We start from the raw sequence: 23,336 nt of genomic DNA on the forward strand, positions 1-23,336 counted from the left end.
GCAGCACCTTAGAGATTAACAAAAAATGTAGACAGTATCATGAGTTTTCGGGGGCACAACCCACTTCTTCAGATGGATGTAGTGGATTGTGCCCCCGAAAACTCATGATACCGTCTACATTTTTTGTTAGCCTCTAAGGTGTTGCAAGACCAATTGTTTTTTAAGTTTATACTATAATATAGAAAATTTAAGAGATAGAAATTACTTATCTATGGTTATTTCTTCTACTATCATCCATCACTATAATATCTCAAAACCTAAATTTATGCTTCAGGATGTAAACCAAACACGAATTACTTAGGATTAGGGAGAAACCAATTGTCCATTATTGGCATTCTTGTACCTTCCAATAAAATATCTAATACTAGCCACTATAAAAACAAGATACTGAACTAAATAAGCACTGGTCTGATTTGGTATGGCATTTCCTATGTACCTATTAAAGACCATTCTCAGGAGCAAAATTAATCCCTGAGCAAGATCACCTTTAAACCAGGAAACTGCAAAACATTACAGTGCTCTCACACTTTTTACTGTATCCTAGATCAATTTTCAAAACAAAAAAATGACCCTAGTGAGAAAAACAAATATTTTAAGCGTACAAAGAAGCACATAAGTTATGTAACATGTGACGATCAAAACAAAAACAGAAGACTATGGTAAAAATATATATGAATGAGAGCATCCAAGTAAAGTCCTCTAAAATGCTTGAAACGTGAATGCTTATTAAAGTATACCACAGTAACACCAGCTACAGCTAACTACACCGTTACTACAGAGTCACAGCTTGTGGTTCCACATGCTAACGCTAACCATATGGCATAAATAAAACCCTAATCTCTCCACCCCCTTGTTCTCTCCCCTATGGTTCCTAGCTTGGGTCCGCATGGATCTCCTCAACAAAGAGCGATGAGGCAGATACCAGACCGGCTAAAACAACAGATGGATTCTCCCTTGGTGTAAACATCTTTAGCGTGGGCATAACTTTTATTCCCACTGCAAACTGATACTTTGTAGGTCAGTAAAAGGGTAAACAAGGTGCTGAGGACAACTCCAGTTGGTGAGCAGCTACCTCACTGGGTTTAGTAGGACCAGTTGGGACTCTGGGGCATCCTGCCAGATGCAGATGTCTGGTCCTTCTTAGCATAGACGGGAGAATGAATTTTTTTTTGTTTTTTTGCTCAGACTATTTTATATTTTAAAATTAACAGTGACACTGCAGAGTACCGCTTGTTGAGAGATAAGCACAGGTCCAATGTGGTTACTGTCAATGTTTTACCTCAATGAGCTAGGAAAGGGTCAGTCATACCCAACCGGAGTTAGAAATTGCAGTGGTAGCACAAATATAAGGGCGACAGTGATAAGGGACATGGTAGCAATGAGACAAGTGCGTAACACAGCAGCGAAAGCAATGAAGGAAACAACGGCCACAGCAACCAGGAGAAGGGAGATGGTGGGGAGGGATGTTAATTCTAGAGAGCCGATGGTAACGCCAACACGCGTGGCGGTGAAGTTGTCGTGGGGAATAACGGAAAGGATCACATCAAGCGAAACGATGGCGAAGGCAACTGCGATGAGAGAAAGGGTGGTAATGGAAGCCAAAGGCAACATGGAGCACGATGGCAACCGCGGCGGCTCAACGATGGCAAACGCAACCCAACGGAGGAAAATCACGGCCACCCCGGGGCACGATGCCAACGAGGGCGGCAGAGGGAGACGGTGCGAGGCCAATGCCATGGGGGCACCCCAGGAGAGCGTCAACGAGGCCGGCACCCACCCCACGCTGCCCGTGAGGGAGACGGGGGGCAGGACGCCAGCCACGGGCACGCGGGCGGTGGCGCGGGGGCCACGCGTGGCGCACGACGGTGAGGGGGCAGGGGGCCCCCACGCACCCCGCACCCGGGGGGGGCGCCCAGGAGGGGGGGGCCGGGCGAGGCCGGCGCGCGGGGTGGGGCCGGCCGCCCCTCACCTGGTGAGGCCGGTGCCGCGCGGGGTGCGCCCGCCCTCTCCCCCGCCGGCCGGTGGCGCGGCAGCGCGGGGCCCCGGGTCCGCAGGGAGCAGCTCAGGCCCCAGCCTCCGCCTCCATGGCTGCCGCGGCCCCGGCTGCATTGTGGGAAGCTGACCTCACTCGCCGCCGCCCCGCCAGCCGCCTGGGCCGCCATGGGCGCCGTGACCGACGGTGAGCGCGCCCCCAGGACCGCCCGGGCCTCCCCTCCCCTTATAGCGCCCGGGACACGCGGGCCTCCCCTTCCCCCTTATAGCGCCCGGGCCCCGGGACACGCGGGCCTCCCCTCCCCCCTTATAGCGCCCTGGACACGCGGGCCGCGCCTCCCCCCTCGGGCCAGCCGGGCCTCCCCCCTTATAGCACCCGGGCCCCTCGGAACAACCGAACCGGGCCTCCCCTCATCCCCTATAGCGCCCGGGCCGGGCCTCTGCCCCCTCCCCGTTAGCGGCCGGGCCTCCCTCCTTATAGCGCCCCGGGCCAGGCTTTTCCCCGGTACCGCCCGGGCCTCGCTTCCCTTCCCACCCCCTTATACCGCCCGGGCCAGGCCTTGGTCTCGCCTCCCCCCTTGTACCGCTCGGGGCTCCGGAGCTTCCCCGGCCCGGGCCTCCCCCGGGGTGATAGCGGGCCGGGCCTCTGCCTCTCCCCGCGGCCCAGAGCCTGCCTCCTAGGCCCCAGCTCGTGACCCAGCCCCACAGCGTTGGCCTCGGAGCGCCCCTCGCTCCAGAGACCACAGCGCTTTGGGGGCCCCTACAGGTCCCTGGGGTGCCCCCCCATTCCCGGGTTTGCCCCCGTGTATTCCAGAGAGACCCCCCGCTGCTGGGGTTCCCAGTGGGCCCCCGTCCACCCCACAGCCCGGCCCCCTGTCGGCTCCCAGCTCCTGCCTCCCACACCCCAGCTGTGAACTCCAGGCTTCTCCCTTTTCCCCTGTCCCCTTCCCCTTCCAGAATCTCTGCCTACCAGCTGTCTTCCCTTCTTTCCCACTCCAGAGCTACCGCCCCCATCCACAGAAACAATCACACAACCCTAAACACCAGGCAGGCCCCATTGCACAATGCCCCCACTCAGTCCTTCTCAATTTGGGAAATTAAGGGGGGGGGGGTACTTGTTGGCAGGGAAGTAATGGGGAAGGGAGGTTGGATACACCAAATACCCTACAGTCAACCATAGAAAATGTTCTCTTCAGTGCCAGGCTGTAATGGGAGGGATATTGTTCAAAACCAGGATCAATCATAACTCGAGGCTGTAACTTACCATGTTTTTAAAATATGATCTTCCTCTACTCTAGATGAAGTTATTCGTAAACGACTTCTAATTGATGGAGATGGTGCTGGTGATGACAGACGAATTAATTTGTTAGTGAAGAGCTTCATTAAATGGTGCAACTCTGGATCTCAAGAAGAAGGGTATTCCATTCTCTGTTTTTCTTCTTTAAAGCAATGTGGTCTAGATACCAGTAGTTCAGAGCCAAAAGCTTGTTTTGATTATAAAAACATTCATTTCATCTTAAAACAATTCATTTAATCTTAAAACATATTTTATTACATTTAAATAGGACCTTGCATTGTTTACAGTCCAAACTCTGCAGCAATTATGTAACCCAGATAATTAGCACTGTAGAGTCATTTTTTGCCAATTCCCTTGATATTGGTATTTTATTTAAAGCTCTAGGTCTTGGGGTTAAGTAATTGGATGGGAATGTCAGCTTTTTTTTTTCTTTACTTATCTACTCCCATTGATGTAGACTGAAAAGTTTGTACTCTAAGCACTCAAAAGCCAGAAGGCTAATAAAAAACCCTTTTTAAAAATCTCAATTTAAAGTGAATTATTTTTTAAGGCCTGATTCATTTTTTTAAAATATTTTGGGTTGGTAATAGTGAATCTACGCTGTTGCTTAAGCACTGTTGAGAGTTCAGTAGTGTTATAATCTTTCTGCTATAGCAACTGATTTTACAGGAACTCACAGCTGTAGTATAGTACAGAGTTTCTCAACCTTTTTTTATAAAGTACCCGCTTTAAAAAAAAAAAAATTATAAGTACCTCCAATACCTACATTTTTCAGACAGACAACATTTTTTTCTACCAGTGCAACACATTTGTTTAAACAACTTAATCGTAGCCGGGCGGGCCATGAAAATTTTTGGGTGTAAAAAGTACAAAAATAACAAAGTGCTGTAAGACTGACAACAAAAATTCAGTTTTCTCTCAATTTCAGTTGTGCTGACTTATCCCCCAGAGTTCTCTCGTGTACCCCTAAGGGTACTGATACCCCTGGTTTAGGAACTCTGGTATAGGATGACTGACAGATATGTCCTGGAGAAGATAGTATGTTGCTTTTGTTCCTCTGTATAAAAAAGTGTCAACGAAAAAGCCCATTAATTAAACTCCATTCAAAATGAAAGGGAGGACTTTATTAGAGACAACACTCTAAAACTAGATGCTTGGAGGAAGTTTTCTTTTGGGTGACTATAAGAGCATTCTGCAGAGCGTTCAGAGCAAGACGTTGTAAAATAGAACTGACAAAGTAGTCTAGGACTGTTAAATTGCGGTTACCGAGCTAACAGAATAGTCGATAGGACTGCTATGCAGAGCTGCAGTGGGGGTAGCTCCGGGAGCCACCCATGCTGCAGCTCTGCGTTTTAAATGTAGTGAAAATCGTCAGGCTCTTACTACATTTTAAATGTAGCGGCACCGTGTCTGCGCGAGCCAGGACTGCTCGGTCCTGGCTTGTGCTGAGTCCAGCAGCCCCGTTTGTGGCAGCCAGGGTTAGCTGCAGGCAGGGGCTGCTGTCAGAGCAGCCCCTACCCCGGGCAGCCCTGGCCACCATGAACTAGCACTGCTTCACGGCAGCAGCCCCTGTCCTTTGGGCAGAGCTCACCGAACCGCACCGAACCCCGCTCACCAGCCGCGCATGTGCAGATCGCCCAAACCCGGCTCTTCCGGGTTGCAATCTACTCACCACAGGCAAGTAGATTGCATTATTTGTCGAGCCCTGCCTATGGGAGGGTCTCGGCTCCCTGCTGGGACTCGTGTGGACAGGGGATGCTTCACAGCAGCCTCCCCTATCTTCTCCCCGCTGCCTGTATTGGAGGGGGAGGTGGCACCCCAAAGCCAGTGCTGGGGGGAGACTCGCTTTTAAGCCGGCTTTCCCCAGCACCAGCTTGTCTCCACCTGGGGGGAGAGGGAATGCCACAGGGAGCGCAGGGCGAGGGGGGAACTCAAGCAGTCCTGCTCCCCCCTTGTTCATACTGGGGCACTTCAGCCTTTGAAATGTAGCAAGACACAGGGCTCTTGCTACATTTCAAAAGCTGAAGCGCCGCAGTGGGAACCAGCACAAGTTGGGACTGCTTCAGTTCCCTACTCACGCCGTGCCACTGCCTCCTCCGTCCTCCGCCCCGCTCTGGAGACTGTGCCTGGGGGAACTGGCTTTTAAGCCAGCTTCCCCCAGCACCGGCTCCTGCTCCCACCGCTTGCTGCCTCTATCTGCAAGAGGGGGAAGCAACTTGTCGAGTCACTACTCGACTATCCAATAAGCTTATGCTTATCAGATAGTCGACTAATCACATCCCTAAAGTAATCCATATTGTAAATGAAATTTTTATTCAAATTAGAGGCCAGTTTTAAATTAAATCATTAACCATTGGAGAACATATCAATAGAATGTTAGTGGTTTGACTTGTGAAGCATTGGATTCATACTAGAGGTCTGCAAACAACACAAAACATCCTTGTGTGGAAAGGTTACATGCACAAATTAAAAAACCTGCATCTTGCACTTATCAAAATAAGTATCTGAGCGCTGTGATGGAAAGCAGGAGTCACTGGAGCAAGGAACTTGTATTTCTGTACTATTCAATTTTAATGCTATCGTTGGATATACATTCCAAAACACCCATATAGAATCATACACATTATACAAAGAAAGAGAAGCTCTTTGGGGCAGAAATCCTGTCCTCTTGCATTTTTATGGCAGGAGCACCATGGAACTCTAATCCAAACGAGGACCTCTGAGTATCACTGTAATATAAATATTAAATACTAATCTCACTGGATAAGCAGCCTGCTATACTGAGACAGTTACAATCCATGAATCAGTCTATTATGTTAATACCTATTTGGCATCCTAAAAATAAACTGAAATACTTAATGCTTTAATTAACCAGTGGTATATGTCTAATTAAATTTTCAAGAATTCTTACCTTAAATGTTTGCAATATTATATTTTTTCAATTGCTTTTATATTTGAGATATTTAGTCTTCCATGGCACTACAATAGTAAATGAATATTTCCATGAGAACTTTTTTTTTAGCTGCTTAATAACAATTTATCCACTTTTAGATACAGCCAATATCAACGCATGCTGAGTACTTTATCACAGTGTGAATTTTCAATGGGAAAAACTCTGCTTGTCTATGATATGAACCTCAGAGAAATGGAGAATTATGAAAAAATCTACAAAGACATAGGTAAAGAAAACTAAACTTACTAATCAGTATTTGTGGTAACATCTATAAGGCTTGATGTTTGAGACTCTGGCAGTTTTAGTATCATTTGTTTACTGTTTCTACAAATATATATGTATTTCAGTTTTTAATGAAAAACATGCACACACAGGTTTTGAATATCCTGCTAATATTTAAGTACAGATTCAAAATATACAAGGGGATACATCTACTAAAAATGTCCAGTGGGGCCATAGGTTTGCAGTCAGTTGCACTCAGCGATATTGACGTTTAGAAAATTGACTTAATGACACTTTAAGTACTTTTGAATCAAATACTGTACCTCTTACCTTTTGGAATTCTTTTGGTTTTGTTTGCAAAGAAAATAGTATAGCTGCAGCACATGAGAAGATTGCTGAATGTAAAAAGCAGATTCTGCAAGCAAAAAGAATACGAAAAAATCGTCAAGGTAAGGTTTTATTTTAGATGGAGCAAATGCCTGTACCTAAAGTTGCCTGTTTCTCATCTAAAAGGACTCTTTTGCTCATTGCCCAAGTCCAAACAAACGGAACATTAAAACATAAGAATGGCTATACTAGGTCAGTCCAAAGGTCCATCTAGCCCAGTATCTTCTCACAGTGGCCAATGCCAGATGCCCCAGAGGGAGTGAACAAAATTGAGAATCATCAAGCAATCTCTCACATCACCCATTCCCAGCCTCTTCACAGAGGCTAGGGATACCATTCCTGCTCATCCCAGCTCATAGCCATTGATTGACCCATCCTCCATGAATTTATCTAACTCTTTTTAAAGTCCCAGTTTTTTAATCTCTCTTCATATGGTACCCATTCCACCCCCCTCATTCTTGTTGCCCTTTTCTGAACCTTTTCCAATAACAATATATCTTTTTTGACATGAGACGACCACATCTGCACGAGGTATTCAAGATATGGGTATACCATGGTTTTATATAGAGGCAAAGAATTCTAGTAGATTAGTAAGGCATGATTTCCCTTTACAGAAACCATGCTGACTTTTCCCCAACAAATTATGTTCATCTATGTGTTTGACAATTTTATTCTTTACTATAGTTTCCATTAATTTCCCATTACTGACATTAGACTTACTGGTCCGTAATTGCCAGGATCACTCTAGAGCACTTTTAAAATATTAGCGTCACATTAGCTATCTTGCAGTCATTCGGTACAGGAGCTGATTTAAAGGATAGGTTATAAACCACAGTTAATAGTTCTGCAATTTCACATTTGAGTTCTTTTAGAACTCTTGGGTGAATGCCATCTGATCTGAGTGACTTGTTACTGTTAAGTTTATCAATTTGTTCCAAAACCTTATCTCATGATACCTCAATCTGAGGCAATTGTCCAGATCTGTCACCTAAAAAGAACGGCTCAGGTTTGGGAATCTCCCTAACATCCTCAGCCATGAAAACTGAAGCAAAGAATTCATTTAGTTTCTCTCAATGACCTTTTAATCTTTGAGTGCTGCTTTGGCATCTCAATTGTCCAGGGGCTCCACTGGTTGTTTAGCCGGCTTCCTGCTTCTGATGTACTTAAAGCACATTTTGCTATTACTTTTTGAGTTTTTGGCTAGTTGTTCTTCAAACTCCTTTTTAGCTTTTCTTATTCTATTTTTACACTTAATTTGACAGAATTTATGTTGCTACCTATTTTCCTCACTAGGATTTAACTTCCACCTTTTAAACGATACCCTTTTATCTCTCACTGCTTCCTTTACTTCGGGGGTGGGCAGTAGGGCATCCATGAGCTGGACCCAGCCTGCCAAGTTCCTGGCCCCTCCCCTTCTCCCCGAGGCGGCCTGGGGCCACTTCAAAAATTTCTGGAGTGACTCCCCCCTGTCTAAAATTGATAATTCCTGTTTTACTTGGTTGTTGAACCATGGCGGCTTGTTTTGTTTTTGTTTTTGTTTTTGTTCTCTTACTGTGTTTTTTAAGTTGGCGTATACATTTGAGTGTCCATGCAGCTTGCAGGGATTTTACTGTTGTCACTGTACTTTTTAATTTCTATTTAACCTCCTCATTTTTGTGTAGTTCCCCTTTCTGAAATTAAATGCCACAGTGTTGGGCTGCTGAGGTGTTTTTTCCACCACAGGGATGTTAAATTTTATTACATTATGGTCACTATTTCCAAGCGGTCCAGTTATAATTTACTCCTTGGACCAGATCCTACACTCCACTTAGGACTAAATCAAGAATTGCCTCTCCTCTTGTGGGTTCCAGAAGCAGCTGCTCCAAGAAGCAGTTTAAGGTATCAAGAAATTTTATTTCTGCATCCCGTCCTGAGCTGATGTGTACCCAAGTCGATATGGGAATAGTTGAAATCCCCCACTATTAAAAGGTTTTTGGAGTTTTTTGGATAGTATCTCCCTTAGCATTTCTTAGTCTTTATCATGGTCCTGGTCAGTAATATATCCCTACTGCTATATTCTTATTATTAGAGCATGGAATTACTACCCATAGAGATTCTATGGAACATTTTGGTTCATTTCAGATTTTTACTTCATTTGATTCTACATTTTCTTCCAGTATATTTTGTACCCTGGTATGACTGTGTCCCAATGATTGTCCCTCATTCCACTAAGTTTCTGTGATACCTATTATATCAATATCCTCCTTTAATACAAGGCAACCAAGTTCACCCATCTTATTATTTAGATGTCTAATATTTGTGTATAAGCAATTTAAACATTTGTCACTATTTATCTGTCTGCCATTTCCTGATGCATTAGGCTCTTTTTCATTTGATTGTTTCTCATCTGATCTTACCCATACGTTATCATTTTCCATGCTCTCCTCTTCACTAGAACATAGAGAATCTCTATTAATAGACCTTCCCCTAAGAGCTGTCTCTGTCCGATGCACATGCTTCTCCGCACCCATCAGCTTTTCCCCAGCCCTTAACATTAAAAAGTTTATAGAACAGTTTTTAAACTAAGTGCCAGCAATCTGGTTCCGTTTTGGTTTAGGTGGAGCTCATCCTTCTTATATACGCTCCCCCTTTCTAAAAGTTTTTAAATGGAAGTTTAGCCATCAAGGGAAAAAATCTGATGTTAGATTTTTATTTTTTAGGTAAAATGTAAAATTTTAAATGCACTTAGTAGGCCAATTTGTGATGAGTATTTAGACTCTAATCCTTCTAAACATGCTTCATTTTACAAATTCTAAATAATCACATTCAATTTAATGGGGCTACTCACAATCTGTGTAGCTAAGCATCTGCTTAAGTCTTTGCAAACAGGGATGTTGGACCTCCATAAGCTAGAACTCTCTGGTCTGGCAACATCCATGGTGTAGCAGGACTACGGATGTTCCAGGATCAGAAAGTCCCGGTGCGCTGCAAGTCGGGGGAACCCGGTATGATGCAGGGGAGGAGGGTGGCGTGCAGCTCAGCTGGGCTGCGTTGGGGGCAGGAGTCAGGAAGCCTGGTGCATGGCTCAGCTGGGATGGGAGGGGGGAAGCCTGGGAGCTGGCACATAGCACAGCTGGGCTGGGGCGGGGGGAGCAGGAAGCTGAGTGAGCAGCATGGGGAGAAGGGAGTGGGAAGCCACACAACCCAGTTCGGCTTCCTGGGGAACTGGGAAGTTGGGGGGGATTTGACCAGCAGCAGGGTGACCAGAAATGACCTCCCCTGGTCTGGCAAAATCCCTGATTCAGGACCAGGGAGGTCCAACCTGTACAAGATAAGACTATTTTTTAAATACAGTATCATACCATTGTGCTAAAACTGTAGCTGTATGCGGGTATTTATCAAGATGTGTGTTAGATTAAGAGGCTGAAAACCATGTGTATTTAAAGTACACAGTAAACTATGTTAGAGATGTTAGAGTATAACTGATTACCTGTTTAACCAGTAACTTTGGGTGGTGGCTTTACTGTGGCAGGGCAAAGGCTGACTGACGGGGAGGAGGCTTTGCAGTAGCCTCATCCCCAGGAGTGGGGCGGGCAGGAGCTGGCCCCACCCCTAACGAGGCTGTGCTGTGAGCTCTAATACTACGGAGCCCACAGCGCGGGTAACCATGTACAGGGCGTCCCTGCTATAAGTCACCCCAGTAAACATCTAAAGTCATTGACATTTGAAGGAACTGATGCATTATAAGTCCTCCCATTCCCCGCTCTTAAGTCATGCAAAAAACACAAACCAAACCACTCCAGTTTGTGCAAATGAAGTCAGCTGAGTGAAAAAAATTCCCCACTTTTAAGTTGTTTCGATATAAGTCCAAGTTTTTTGGAACGTATCTTGGACTAACAGCGAGGATGGTCTGTAACTGCTGAGATTTTCAGTGGTTACACAGTTACCCTATTACATAATTTTTAATATCCCTAAAGTATACTTGCACTACAAATGGGTATAAAGGTTGAACAATAATGAAAAATTATTAGAGGAGATAAACTACCATTGTACTCCCAGGTCCAGCCCTTCAAATACTTAGTGCTTGTGCTTTCCTCTGAGTAGTTCTATTTACTGGATTAGGCTTTATTAATCATCATCCAAAAGATTTTAAAAGGATGTTTTTTTTCCCTTTCAGAATATGATGCATTGGCTAAAGTAATACAGCACCATCCAGACAGGCACGAAACATTAAAGTAAGTATAGGACTGAATGAAATGAGCATAAGTCAACTACTATTTTGTCCCTTAACATATATCATTTATTTTATTATGGATCTTTCGTATTTTAAATTAGATCATATTGTAGAGGTTTAGTTTATTAATCAGTCTGCAAAATATTTTTGCTTGTGACCTGCAACAAAGAACAAAGTGCATTTATTGGTGTCCTGTTTTGGAAACAAACTTACTTTTACATCTAAAGAGAGAGAAGATGAATAGACCCCACTCAATGAATGATATATAAGCAGCAGACCTACACTTAACTATTCTTAGGCATGTATACACAGACCTCCTATTTTCTTCTAGGGCACAAGAATCAGATCATAGATTTAAAGTTGATTTTTAGTAACAAAACAAAAATATATGTTTGGTAAAGTATACTTGGTTGCTAGGTGTTGTAAAGCAACTGGGGGGAGGAGGGGAGAATAGATTAAAGTACAGAGAATTGCTTCCCTGGGATTCAGCTTTAGATACAGTAGATGGACAGGGGAGCACGTACTTAACACAGAGCAGTTTAACCAAACAACAAAACAACATAATCTGATCAAGTCTAACTAAAAACATTCCCTATCTATTCACATGTTTGTACTGCCAAGGTCCAGCTCATTTCTAGGTATGGGTATTCTTTTTCTGGGCATGGGTATCCCTGTGGTTCAGTTCATCTCCTGCCTCCCCCCCCAGCTCCTAGTTTTAAAACACCAATCAAGAAAACACCAAGCAGCTTCCCTTTCCATTCTAATCTCACCAATTTCTTCCTGTTGGTTCTCCTGACAACATTTCCTAGCTACCTGGGTTTAACCCTTTAGGTACTGAATGCCAGGATGTTTAAAAAAGAACAGCACTCCTCCCATCCATCAAACCCCTTTACATGCAGGGGATATGTAAGGCATTTAATCAATCCCTATTTCATACCTAAGCTAACAAAACATTGTCATACTCTCATTAAAAAGAGAATGGTCCAAAGCAGTGTTTCTCAACCTGTGGGGGTACTTGAGAGAACTCGGGAGCATATGTCAACACAACTGAAATTTGGAGAAAACTGGATTTTTGTTAAGTTTTACTGCGCTTTATTATTTTTGTACTTTTTACACCCAAAAATTTCATCGCCCGCCTGGCTACGATTAAGTTGTTTAAACAAATGTGTTGCAATGGTAGAAAAAAATTGTGTGTGTCTGAAAACTGTAGGTACTGGGGGTACTTATATTTTTTTTTCCTAAAGGGGGCACTTTATAAAAAAAGGTTGAGAAACACTGTTAAAAAATGTCGCAAAGTGGAAAAATTGTATCCATTATTTTAAAAAGACCCTAGGAATTATCTGGATAATTATAGATTTGCAAGCCTTATGTCCATATCTGACAAGTTGGTGGAATTGATAATTAAGACCAATACCAAAACATTTAGAAGATCATGATCCAATAGGGTCTTACCAACACAGATTCAGCAAAAGCAAATTGGATCCAACTAATCACTTAGAATTCTCTGAATGTGTCAGTAAAGGAGTGGCTAAAGGAGAACCTGTTAATTTAAATAAACCTCCAAGAGGCCTTCAACAAGGTACCTCACAAGTGGCTACTAGAGGAGCTGAGTACTCATGGGTGAGAGGAAAAATATTGTCTTGAATCAAAAAGGATCTGCAAGAGAGAAAACCAAAAGAAGGATTTTATATCCTAGCAAAAGATTAACAGTAGGGCTATGTCTACACTGGCAGCTTCTTGTGCAAGAACTCTTTTGTGGAAGAGTTCTTGTGCAAAAACTCTTCCAGAAGAGAGCATCTACACTGGCATGTGTTTTTGCGCAAGAGCATCCATGCCAGTGTAGACGCTCTTTCACAAGAAAGCTCTGATGGCCATTTTAACCATAGGGCTTTCTTGTGCAAGAAATTAATGTTGCCTGTCTACACTGGTCTCTTCTGGAAGAGCTCTTGTGCAAAAGGGCTTCTTTCTGAGCGGGAGCATCAGAGTTCTCACTCAAGAAGCCCTGATTTTATACATTAGAACGTCAGTTTACTTGCGCAAGAACATGCGGCCAGTGTAGACAGGCAGCAAGTTTTTGCACAAGAGTGGCCGCTTTTGCGCGAGATCGCACCGGTGTAGACACAGCCACAGGTGTCTTAAGGATTTGGACTAGCTCCAGTGTTTAGAGTAGTGATCGATCTGGAAAGGTCACAAAATGTGCAGACGACAAAGTTATTCAAGATGGTCAGAATCAGAGAATATCATGAGGAACCTGAAAATGACCTAAACCTGATGATGGGAGATAAAAATCAGTATTGATAAAAAGCAATAGAAGGGAAAAAAATGTAAACTACTTACATCTTACAGGGTTCTAAATTAACTGCACCAGTACAGATAGGGCACCTGGGACATCACTGTAAACAACTAAATGGAGACCAATGACTGTCAGAAAAAAAAAACACAGTGTTAAGAATCATAAGAAATGGGATGGAGAATAAATACTGAACATTTTAATGTCTTTGTGGTGCACTCAGCAATACCGATCACCTGATTTCAAAAAGAACATCATAGAACTGGAAGAGAGTCAGAGAAGAGTGACGAACATGACCAAAGACCTGGAAAAACTCTTAGGAGGAGAGTGATTGTAGAGGCTGGTATTGCTTGCCTTAGAAAGAAGAGGGAGAAGGGGCCATTAGAAAAGTACATGAAAATAATGAGTGTTAGAGAGCAGGTAGAACAGGAGCTTCTGTTCTTTCCTATAATGCAACAATAGGAGCATATGAAACGAAATGGTAGGAAATTCAAAACCAACAAAAGGAAATACACTTTCAAGATGTGTCACTTATTACTACAAGAAGTCAGCAAGATTTTTTTTAAAGTATATAGATTAAGAATGTTCGGAGTTATAACTAGTGACCACATCATTTTTAGAAGGAATATTAAACCGTGTGCATTGATGTGTAAGCCAGTTTCTAGCTAGTAGAGAGTTGGGTGAGACCTAATGGCAGATCAGGGCAGATTAATCCACATAAGCCACTGCAGGGTTCTTACCCTTTAAGCTGCGTGGCCGTGCAGCTGCCTGTTAAGCCCCATGCAAGAGCTTGGGGCTGCAGCTGGGAGAAATACCTCTCCCCAAGCTCTGAAGCTACTGTGGCTAGCAGAAAAACACCCCTCCTCACCAGCCCCAAATTGGAGCTGCCACAGCCAGGGGAGAGGAGTCTCTCCCAGCTGGGCCCTACCCAGCCTAGCCCAGACCTGCCCTAGGTGGGGGACAGGTGCCTCTCCTACAGCCATGGCCACTGGAGCTGTTGGGGCAGTAGAGAAGCACCTCTCACCTAGCCCTGAGCTGCTTCAATGAGAGTGCTAGAAGTAGTCTTCTGTCACCAGGGCAGCCTGCACCCCAAGCCCTCAATCACCCCCCAGAACCTGTACCTTAGCTGAAGCTGTCACCCTCTTGTACCCCAACTCCAGCTCTGAGCTCCCTCCTGTACCCCAACCCATCGGCCCCATCCTCACCACACACTGTGCATGTGCGGAATGCCTTGTGTTATATGCACCTATAGGGAGATGATGTATCAAAAGTCATTCTGTACATGGACATAACAATTAGAGGAAACACTGGTTCTTCAAGAGACTTTTGTCGACAAAACTATACCTGCATCTACACTGCTGCTGAGTTCTGTCGACATAACGTCGACAGAACTCAGCAGTTTTGTCGACGGCTGTAAACCTCATTCTACGAGGAATGCCTTTTGTCGACAGAGTTCTGTCGACAGAAGGCGTTATTGCATCTACACTTTCATGTTGACAAAGCAGCTTGCTTTGTCGACAGAACTGGATGTAGTCTAGATGCTCTTTGTTGACAGAAGCTTTGTCTACAGTATCTCCCCCCCCACCCCGCTCCTCAGTTCCTTCTCTACTGCCTCCGGCTACAGATGGACTGAAAAACCAGTTAAAGTTCATTATAATTGTTAATTAGTTAGTTTTAAATAATTACTTCATTAGTTAAAAATATATATATATATATATATGGAGAGAAGAAAAGAGAGAGAGAAATATTAATTAGTATAAGGGGTTTTCTTCCTTTTTTTCCCAGCTAATCCCTCCTTGCAGTCTTTGGCTACTTACCGGGACATGCCTTGATCACCTGGCTTTAAACGCTGCACTTCATGTAAAGACCGTATTCCACTCTTGGACGGTCACTCACAATGCGTTCTTTGTCTTGGAGAGCAGCATATCTCTCAAATACCCTCACTGCATGAAGCTAAAATCACAGGCGTGGAAAGACAGAGACCTATGACTCAAATTGGTTTTATTAGAAAACTCACTTCCAGCAGCCTCCGATCTGGGTCACCAACCCGAGGAACCTTATCAGCGGGGATCCAAAAAGCGAGCCTCCTCAGTGCCTCAAGGGGCTATGGCACCGAAACTGCCATCCCCCTCACGGCCAGCGCCAAGAGCAGCGGCGGCACCGCGCCTCAGCACCTATGACGCCGGTGGCTGAGCCCAAGGAACCTATGTTCCAGAGTCTCCTTCTACTCACCAGAACCATCCGTCTCCATGACAATAGATGCATCTCGTACAGGATGGGGTGCCCATCTACATCATCATACCTGCCAGGCAGGGCCTGTGGTCCAGCACCAACAAGAATATGCACATTAACGTCCTAGAACTGAGGGCAGTCAGGAATGCATGCGCCAAATTTCTCCCATTCACCGCCAACAGCCACATCAGACTGCACAAGACAATGTCTCAGCAATGTTTTATATAAATTGTCAGGGCAGAGCCCAATCTCGAGCACTCTGCACAGAGGCCATACCACTTTGGAACTGGTGCCTGAAATGCAACACAATTATCACCTCAGTGCATCTTTCAGGCATCCTGAATACAACAGCAGACGCACTCAGCAGAGCCCTCCCAGCCGAGCACGAGTGGCAAATGAATCCGCACATATTGGTGGGCATCTTTTGCCGATGGGGTCACCCTACCATAGATCTGTTTGCCATGCAGTCCAACAGTCAAAACCCCCTTTTCTGTTCCAGGGCAGGAATAGGAAAGGGATCAATGGGGGATGCCTCTCTCATTACATGGACGTCCCACCTATTCTACGTATTTCCTCCGAAACCCCTGTTGAATAGGGTAGTTCACAAAATAAGGAAGAACAGGGCCTGTCTCATACTTAAAGCACCAGCATGGCCTCACCAGCCATCGTTTCCCTTCCCATCACCATGTCCCACCAATCCACTTACCTTGCATCAGGGATCTCCTTCTTCAGCCGGGGTCCCAAGACGCCCACCCGAACCTCCACTCACTACACCTGAAGACATGGCTCCTGGATGGTTCTCCAGCCTAGAGTTGACTTGCTCACAGAAAGTACAGTCCTTCCACACAGTAGGGCACAGAGTACCTGCAAGACTTACCTTCAGAAATGGAAAAGATTCTTGACGTGGTGTGCGTGTCACCAGTTGGTTCCTTCAAGAGCCCCTTTACCTACCGTCCTCGACTATCTTCTGTACCTTAAACAAGCGGACCTCGCAATGAGCTCCATTAAAGTTTACCTTACAGCTATTTTACAACCTTCCACTCTAAGACAGATGACTTGTCCATATTTGCTCATCCACTCACCAAGAGGTTTTAAAGGGCCTGCAGGCACTTTATCCAGATATCAGTCCACCAATGCAACCGTGGGACCCGCATTTAGTATTGAATGCTCTAACGAGGCTGCCCTTCGAATCAATGGCGATGGCCTCATTATTACACTTGGCCATGAAAACGGTTTTCCTGATAGCCATTACCTCGGCCAGACGGGTAGGAGAGATCGCAGCCCTAATGGCGGACCCCCTATGTACTATCTTCTTTAAAGACAAGGTCACCTTATGTACCCATCCCAAATTCCTCCCCAAAGTACACTCATCCTTCCTCCTCAACTAGACAGTACACCTTCCCACCTTCTTCCCGAAGCCACACGCCAACTCTTTTGAGATGAAAATGCACACACTAGAGCTGCGCAGAGCGCTCTTCTTTTACTTGGCGCGAACGAGACTGTTCGGAGCATCTCCCAGACTATTTGTTTCAATAGCAAACCACAATAGGGGCCCGGCCGTCTCATCACAGAGACTCTCCCACTGAATCTCTGATTGCATCAAGTTCTGCTACACACAGTCAGATGTGCTCCCTCCAGAGAACATATGGGTGCACTCAACCAGGGCCATGGTTATCTCGATAGCATTCTTCAGTAAAGTACCTGTAAGAGACATCTGTGCAGCTGCCATGTGGTCCTCCGGCCACACATTTGCAAAGCACCAGGCACTTGTGCAGGGACCTCCTTCCAACCTGAAACTAGCTAAGGCAGTTCTTTCCACCGCTTCTCTGCCAGATACGAAGTCCCTACCTCCCTAGCAGGGAATTGCTTTGTAGTCACTTCATATGGAGCATCCACGAGGACATCTCTCTCGAAGAGGAGGTTACTCGCCTCGATAGTAACTGACGTTCAAGATGAGTGTCCCTGTGGGTGCTCCACAACCCTCCCTTCCTCCCCTCTACTTCGGGATCCTGGCCTTCCTAAGCCATGTTTTCGGGGTAGAGATGGAACGATGGGGTGAGGGAGGGGGATCGCTCATGCACAAGGCCTGTAGTTTAACAGCGTGCGACTGCTGGTGCATGCCTGCATGGCTCCAGGGACACTGCCATGAAATATCCGATCTGAGGCTCGGCAGCGGCACACCCATCTAATGTGGAACTCCCATAAGGACACTCATCTCAAAGAACGTCAGTTACTATCGAGGTGAGTAACCTCCTCTGCCTCCATTATCTACTAAAGCATCTGGTTCCAGCCACTATCAGAAATGGGATACTTAACTAGATGGACTTTGGGTCGGAGTCAGTCTGGCAATTCTTGTATTCCTTTCTGTCGTTATTTCTGATATGCTCCACTGTGCCCTCCTGTTATTGCTCTTACAGCACGCAGTGCTTGATGAAATAGTGCATACTTGTGAAAAAATCAGATTAAATTACTTTTAATAATTCACAAAAGCTGTATGTAATCTGTTAATACACTTTGTACTATGACGGTTATTGGAATTTATTTGCAGGCAGCTAGAAGCTTTGGGAAAAGAACTTCAACATCTTTCTCACATTAAAGAAAATGTTGAAGATAAGGTAGGAGCTTTCTTTCTATATTTGTATTCACATAAACATAATTATGAGAAATCTTCTGAAAGTTTCAATAGAGTATGTATATCCACACTTAAATTTGCCATACTTTAGTTGGTGGGTTGTCTTTGTCATTCTAGCTGGAGTTGAGACGAAAGCAGTTCCATGTGCTTCTGAGTACCATCCATGAACTTCAGCAAACTTTGGAAAGTAAGTGATTTCTACGTGAAAACGTAAGGACCAAATCCTCCTTCTGTGTTCACTCAGTAGTTCTATTACAGTCAGTGAGACAACTTCCATGAACAAGAAAAGGAGAATGTCTGTCTTTTTTCCAGTTAGTTTATACAGAATAAAGCCTTCTAGCACTGAAATTACTAAAATTGTAGTAGTATCTATATTTCTCATCTTAAACTACAGCTTGAACCTCTTGTCCCACACTCTCTGAACCTGACCAGTGCCAAACCAGAGAATTTACTGAACCAAGGCAGGTCAATAGTGTCTATCAGCATTGCCAACGCTTCCACTGCTTGCTGGACTGTTAGAAGATATTTAGGGGTAAATTAGAGCTAACTAACAGCACCAAGCACTGAGCGCCAGGACTGGAGGCTGTAAACAAACTTTATGGAATCGTGGGAAACTTGGCCTCTCCCATGATAAGTGGACATCCGGCTAACGAACATCATGCCGACAACTGATGTTGCCAGATCAGAGAGGGCTGGACTAGAGAGGTTCAACCTGTACTGCATTCAGTACTACAGTCAGAGAATATTTTTCTAAAATTAAAAAAAAATCTACTCAAACTTTATTCTAGCAGCTAGTTATGATGGAGTAGAGTAGCATCAAACCTCTCTGCTGCCAATAAGGTCTATGCAAATCGTTCATAGTCTTTAATAAAACTCCTTTGAAATTTGATTTTTTTTCTAAATGTAAAAATAGCTGTTACCCTTCATACGTATTTGTTGAACTAACCAAAAATGTTTTTTGTTTCTGTAATTTACTGATACGGCTCCTATTTCTGTGGTATTGGACATCTCAATCCTTACTGTATTTATCCTAACACCACCCCTCTGATATAGGTAAATTAATAGAGAATCGAGGCCCAGAGAGTCTTTATTCCCAAGGGCCATGCAGGACGTCTGTGGCAGAGTACAGAATTGAACTTGGATGGCCTGAGTCCCGCACTCGCATCCTAACCCCCAGACAATTTTTTCTGATCTAAATCTTCAGATCGTATACTCTGACCCCAGGCGTTTACCTGTTCCAAACAAAACCTGTTCCTGTCTTTCCAGAACTGAATATCTGACATAACTAAGATTACAATTTTGTCATGGAAGTTTTTAATAATTTCACAGCAGAGGTGCAGATGAAAAGCGTTAAATTAGTCAAGTATTAGTAGTTCTCTAGTAAAGGAGTTCAGAACAGGGGTCGGCAACCTTTCTGAAATGGTGTGCCAAGATTTAACTCCCCTGCCCTGGGCCGCGCCACTCTTCTGCGTGTGTGTGGGGGGGAGGACTCTCTCCACCAATACCGCATTTGGTCTCCTGCCCTGAGCTCCGCTCCGGCTTTTCCTGTGATGCTTTCACAGTTTCACTTTTTTTTTCAACATTAAGTGATTCATATTAAACATAAAATAAAAAGAGAACCCCAAAATAAACACCCCAAATCTTTGTCAATAATAAAGCAACTAAAACAATAAAAATGATCATTAAAATACAAATTTAAAAATAATTAACTATTCTTATAAAATACAAAAAATAATACTACTTAAAATATTTTAAAAGCTCAATAAAACACACACACACACACACACACACACACACACACACCCCACACACCCCTTACTACTCATGTTTGGTGGCTGCTCCAGCTCTATGGGATCTAGTGCACCACAGGCAGGGACGCTTCCGACTGGCAGGATCAGCCCCCACCTCAGCTGAGGCCGCTGCCTGACATATGGTCTTCAGCTCTGGCCCCAGCCAGGCCCACCAGAGCAGCTGCCACCCGACATGAGGCCTCTGTACGTGGCTGAGCTTCTGCTGCGTGCCACTCTAAATCAGCTCATGTCGTAGGTTGCCGTCCCTGGTTCAGAATATGAAAAGCCACTCTTAAGCAAGGGCATTAGTAATGGAAGCTGTGATACATAAATTTTGTACATTGATATTACAGGATTCTCTATATGCAAATGAACAAAAATTCAGGCCTGGTCTATACTAGATCAGGCAGGTTGGCTTAAGGTATGCAATTCCAGCTACGCAAAATGAATAGCTGGAGTTGGATTACCTTAAACCAAGCTGTGGTGGTGTCCACACAGCAGGAGGCCGATGGGTTCAAATGCTCCCATCGGCTTCCTTTACTCCTCGCAGAAGGAGTACTGACACCGACAGGGGCTGGCCTCAGTGTTCAATTTATGGGTCTATACTAGATCTGCTAAATCAACCACTAGAAGATCGACCTTAGGAGCGTCGATCTTCTGGTAAGTACAGACATGCCCTAAGTGTTGTAATAGCAGAAACAGAACCAATTCAGGGGCAAATATCAGTCTTTCCTTTGAATGTAGTGTGTTTTCTTTTTCTTTTTTCTTTTTTCTTTGGGGGGAGGGCGGCATCACAGTCTTAGTTATTTAATATTCTGTATAATGTAGTGCTAAACCACAGATCTTAGCTCACTAATGCATAAAGTTTATATTGGGATAATATTTTCCAGTAAAGTTTATACATAAATATCAAGATTGAGCATGTTTGATTAATAGCCACAATCTAAATTTCAGATGATGAAAAACTTTCAGAAGCAGAGGAGTCCCAAGAAACTCACATGGAAGAAGAGACTAAACAGTAGACAGACTTTGGACTTACTCAAGAATTTCCATAGCTTCTGAATTTGTGCCGAAACTCGTTATCTTGAAACTTTTCTAAGAAATTAAATCTTGCGGCTGTTTTTTGTGAATTTGTATGAATACCAGGGTTTTTTTTAAGACAAATACAAAAAGTCTTGTTTTGGTAGTGCTACAGTAAAACAGTTACTGCTCAAGTAACAAGCCTTCATATACGTGTGGGCAGCACTCCAGTATTACACAAAAAGCTTTAGATTGTTTTGTGAACCAGGAAAATATTTCAGGCTTGTCAGTTCCAGAGTGTAAAACATTCCTGTATCGTAATCTGCTAAGATGCTAACACGGTGTTGAAATAAAACATGTTTACAAATAATTTCCTCCTTTCTTTTGAGTGTTTACAATGAAGCAGTAAGGCCCTGATTTTGCATTGAGCCTCACAGTCAGGATTCCTGTGTCTGCTTGCAGCTGCAGTCATGCCAGTGGCCTCTTCCCATATGCACGAGTTCAAGCTACACGACCCAGATACAGGTTTGGAATCTAAGCCTGGACCAAATGCTTTGCTGGTCGTTTCAGCGTAGCAGCCATGTTGTCTATTTTAGAACCCACCCATGAAAGTCAGTAATCATTCCTTTGTTTCAAATCCACTATAAACTTCGAGAATCATCTTACCTTAGTATATGAAAGTATAAGAGACTTCTCAGACACTTCACCAAAGAATTAATGTCCACAAAACAGACATCAGATATCTTCACAAGGAAAAACCTGTTGGTCTGCATTTCAGCCTACCTGGACATAGTCTTAACGACCTTACTACAGGCATCTTACTTCAAAGAGGCTTTAACACCAGATTAGAGAGAGAAACTTCAAAACTTTCATTCATGCTTAAATTTGACACTTTACGAATGGGCCTTAACACAGATGCTAATTACCTTACACATTAAACGACAGCTTCCCCACTTATCACCCCTGATTAGCCATTCATTGACTTATAAACAGCTATTCCCTCCCTCTGTCTCCCACGCCCCACCTTACGTAAGAACGGCCGTACTGGGTCAGACCAAAGGTGCATCTAGCCCAGTATCCTGTCTGCGGACAGTGGCCAGCACCCGGTGCCCCAGAGAGGGTGGACCAAAGACAATGATCAAGTGATTTGACAATGACCTTCTGTTCTAAATCTGAAGACAATGACCTTCTGTTCTAAATCTGATTTGTCCGTTTAATAATGTATTCACTTTTTTCCTTGTATTCCTTTGGTATATATGGTCATGCCAATTCTCTTCCAGCATATGATCTGAGGAACTGGGTCTGGCCCACGAAAGCCATCACCTATTAAACCATCTTGTTAGTCTTTAAAGTGCTACATAGTTTTTCCTTTTTTTTTTTAACATCTGAGGGTACGGTTTAGTGCACAGCGAGCTGGGATATAAACAGCACAGTAGCTTGTCATGCTCAAACTGGCCATGTGAATCCTGCGACCACACACTTAAAAGGTCCCTGGTGTACTTTGATCTCCTTGACTTTGAAATGGGAGTAAATCAAAGTGCACTATGGCCCTTTTAGAGCAGGTTCCACATGGCCCGTTAGCAGGCCACAGTAGGCTGGCGCTGTAGATTTATATCCTAACTTGATACAAAGTAACTAGCCATATAGACAAAGCTTTAGTGTTGTATTAGATCCTCCTCTTCCCTCATCTCAGTTTTTTCTGTGCTTTGACACACACTGAACACCTGTAGGTCTGCGGGACTTGCAGCTCCAGCCCACGGCACTAGAAATTGAGCAAATTCAGACAGTCTATGGACCTCAGACACGTCCAGTTGCAAGCATGTTCTCCTTTGCTATTCTCAATAGGAAGACAAGCCACTCAATGCAAAGTAATTACCAGAATCTTGGATGCCTCCGTAAGTGGCTGATTTTTCCAGACGAATGGGATTGTTTTAAAAGGCAATAATTCAGCAGGAAAATGTGAGTTTAAAAAGCTACTAGGTTCAGACTGAGTGCCAAGATTCCTGGATCTTTTCCCAAACCCCCTCTTCTGGCCTTCAAATAATCCCCCAACTACCCCACAAACCACCAGAAGCAAAGTCCCTGCAGACTGGATCACACCAGTGCAAAGCAGCATCAGACCCTTCCTGAACAAATGCAAAACCTGCAGAGAGCTCTCCACTGTTGCGGGGATCAGTAGCCCCCCCACTCCCCAACACCAGCAGAGCAGTCCTGGTTTTTAAGGGCTGGTATTCCGCCCTTCATAGCTGTCAGAATTAGCCTGCTTTTACGTGGGGCTCCACTCCCTCTAATTCTGCACCTGGCGCTT

General features: G+C 44.3%; 2 protein-coding genes across 10 annotated transcripts in view; one reads left to right on the plus strand and one right to left on the minus strand.

The window, feature by feature from the left end:
- Positions 1–2,110, minus strand: part of ATXN7 (ataxin 7) — a 179,769-nt gene extending 177,659 nt beyond the window's left edge. For 6 of the 9 annotated variants that reach the window (XM_089781273.1, XM_089781271.1, XM_089781272.1 and 3 more), the window contains exon 1: positions 1,970–2,102. The gene's annotated coding sequence lies outside the window, so the exon portion shown is untranslated. Of the gene's footprint in view, positions 1–1,969 lie in introns of all 9 variants that reach the window. The other 3 variants (XM_089781274.1, XM_075938494.2, XM_089781267.1) reach the window with 1 other exon arrangement.
- On the plus strand, positions 2,045–21,398 carry THOC7 (THO complex subunit 7). The gene is made up of 8 exons (XM_075938503.2): positions 2,045–2,179; positions 3,291–3,408; positions 6,341–6,468; positions 6,827–6,913; positions 11,008–11,065; positions 18,135–18,201; positions 18,336–18,405; positions 20,963–21,398. Exons 1-8 carry the CDS (start codon positions 2,161–2,163, stop codon positions 21,028–21,030), a joined length of 615 nt encoding a protein of 204 aa, XP_075794618.1. The 5' UTR covers positions 2,045–2,160; the 3' UTR covers positions 21,031–21,398.
- The last annotated feature ends 1,938 nt before the right edge of the window (positions 21,399–23,336 follow it).

This window comes from Pelodiscus sinensis, chromosome 11 (assembly GCF_052426305.1).
Source record: "Pelodiscus sinensis isolate ZL-2025 chromosome 11, ASM5242630v1, whole genome shotgun sequence".
In the NCBI taxonomy this organism is placed as follows: Eukaryota; Metazoa; Chordata; order Testudines; family Trionychidae; genus Pelodiscus; species Pelodiscus sinensis.

Bases quoted from the DNA above. Each gene is read 5' to 3' on its own strand.
- THOC7 (XM_075938503.2), top strand. The intron at 6,914-11,007 runs GTAAGGTTTTAT...TTTCCCTTTCAG, and splicing joins AATACGAAAAAATCGTCAAG to AATATGATGCATTGGCTAAA. The intron at 18,202-18,335 runs GTAGGAGCTTTC...TTGTCATTCTAG, and splicing joins AAGAAAATGTTGAAGATAAG to CTGGAGTTGAGACGAAAGCA.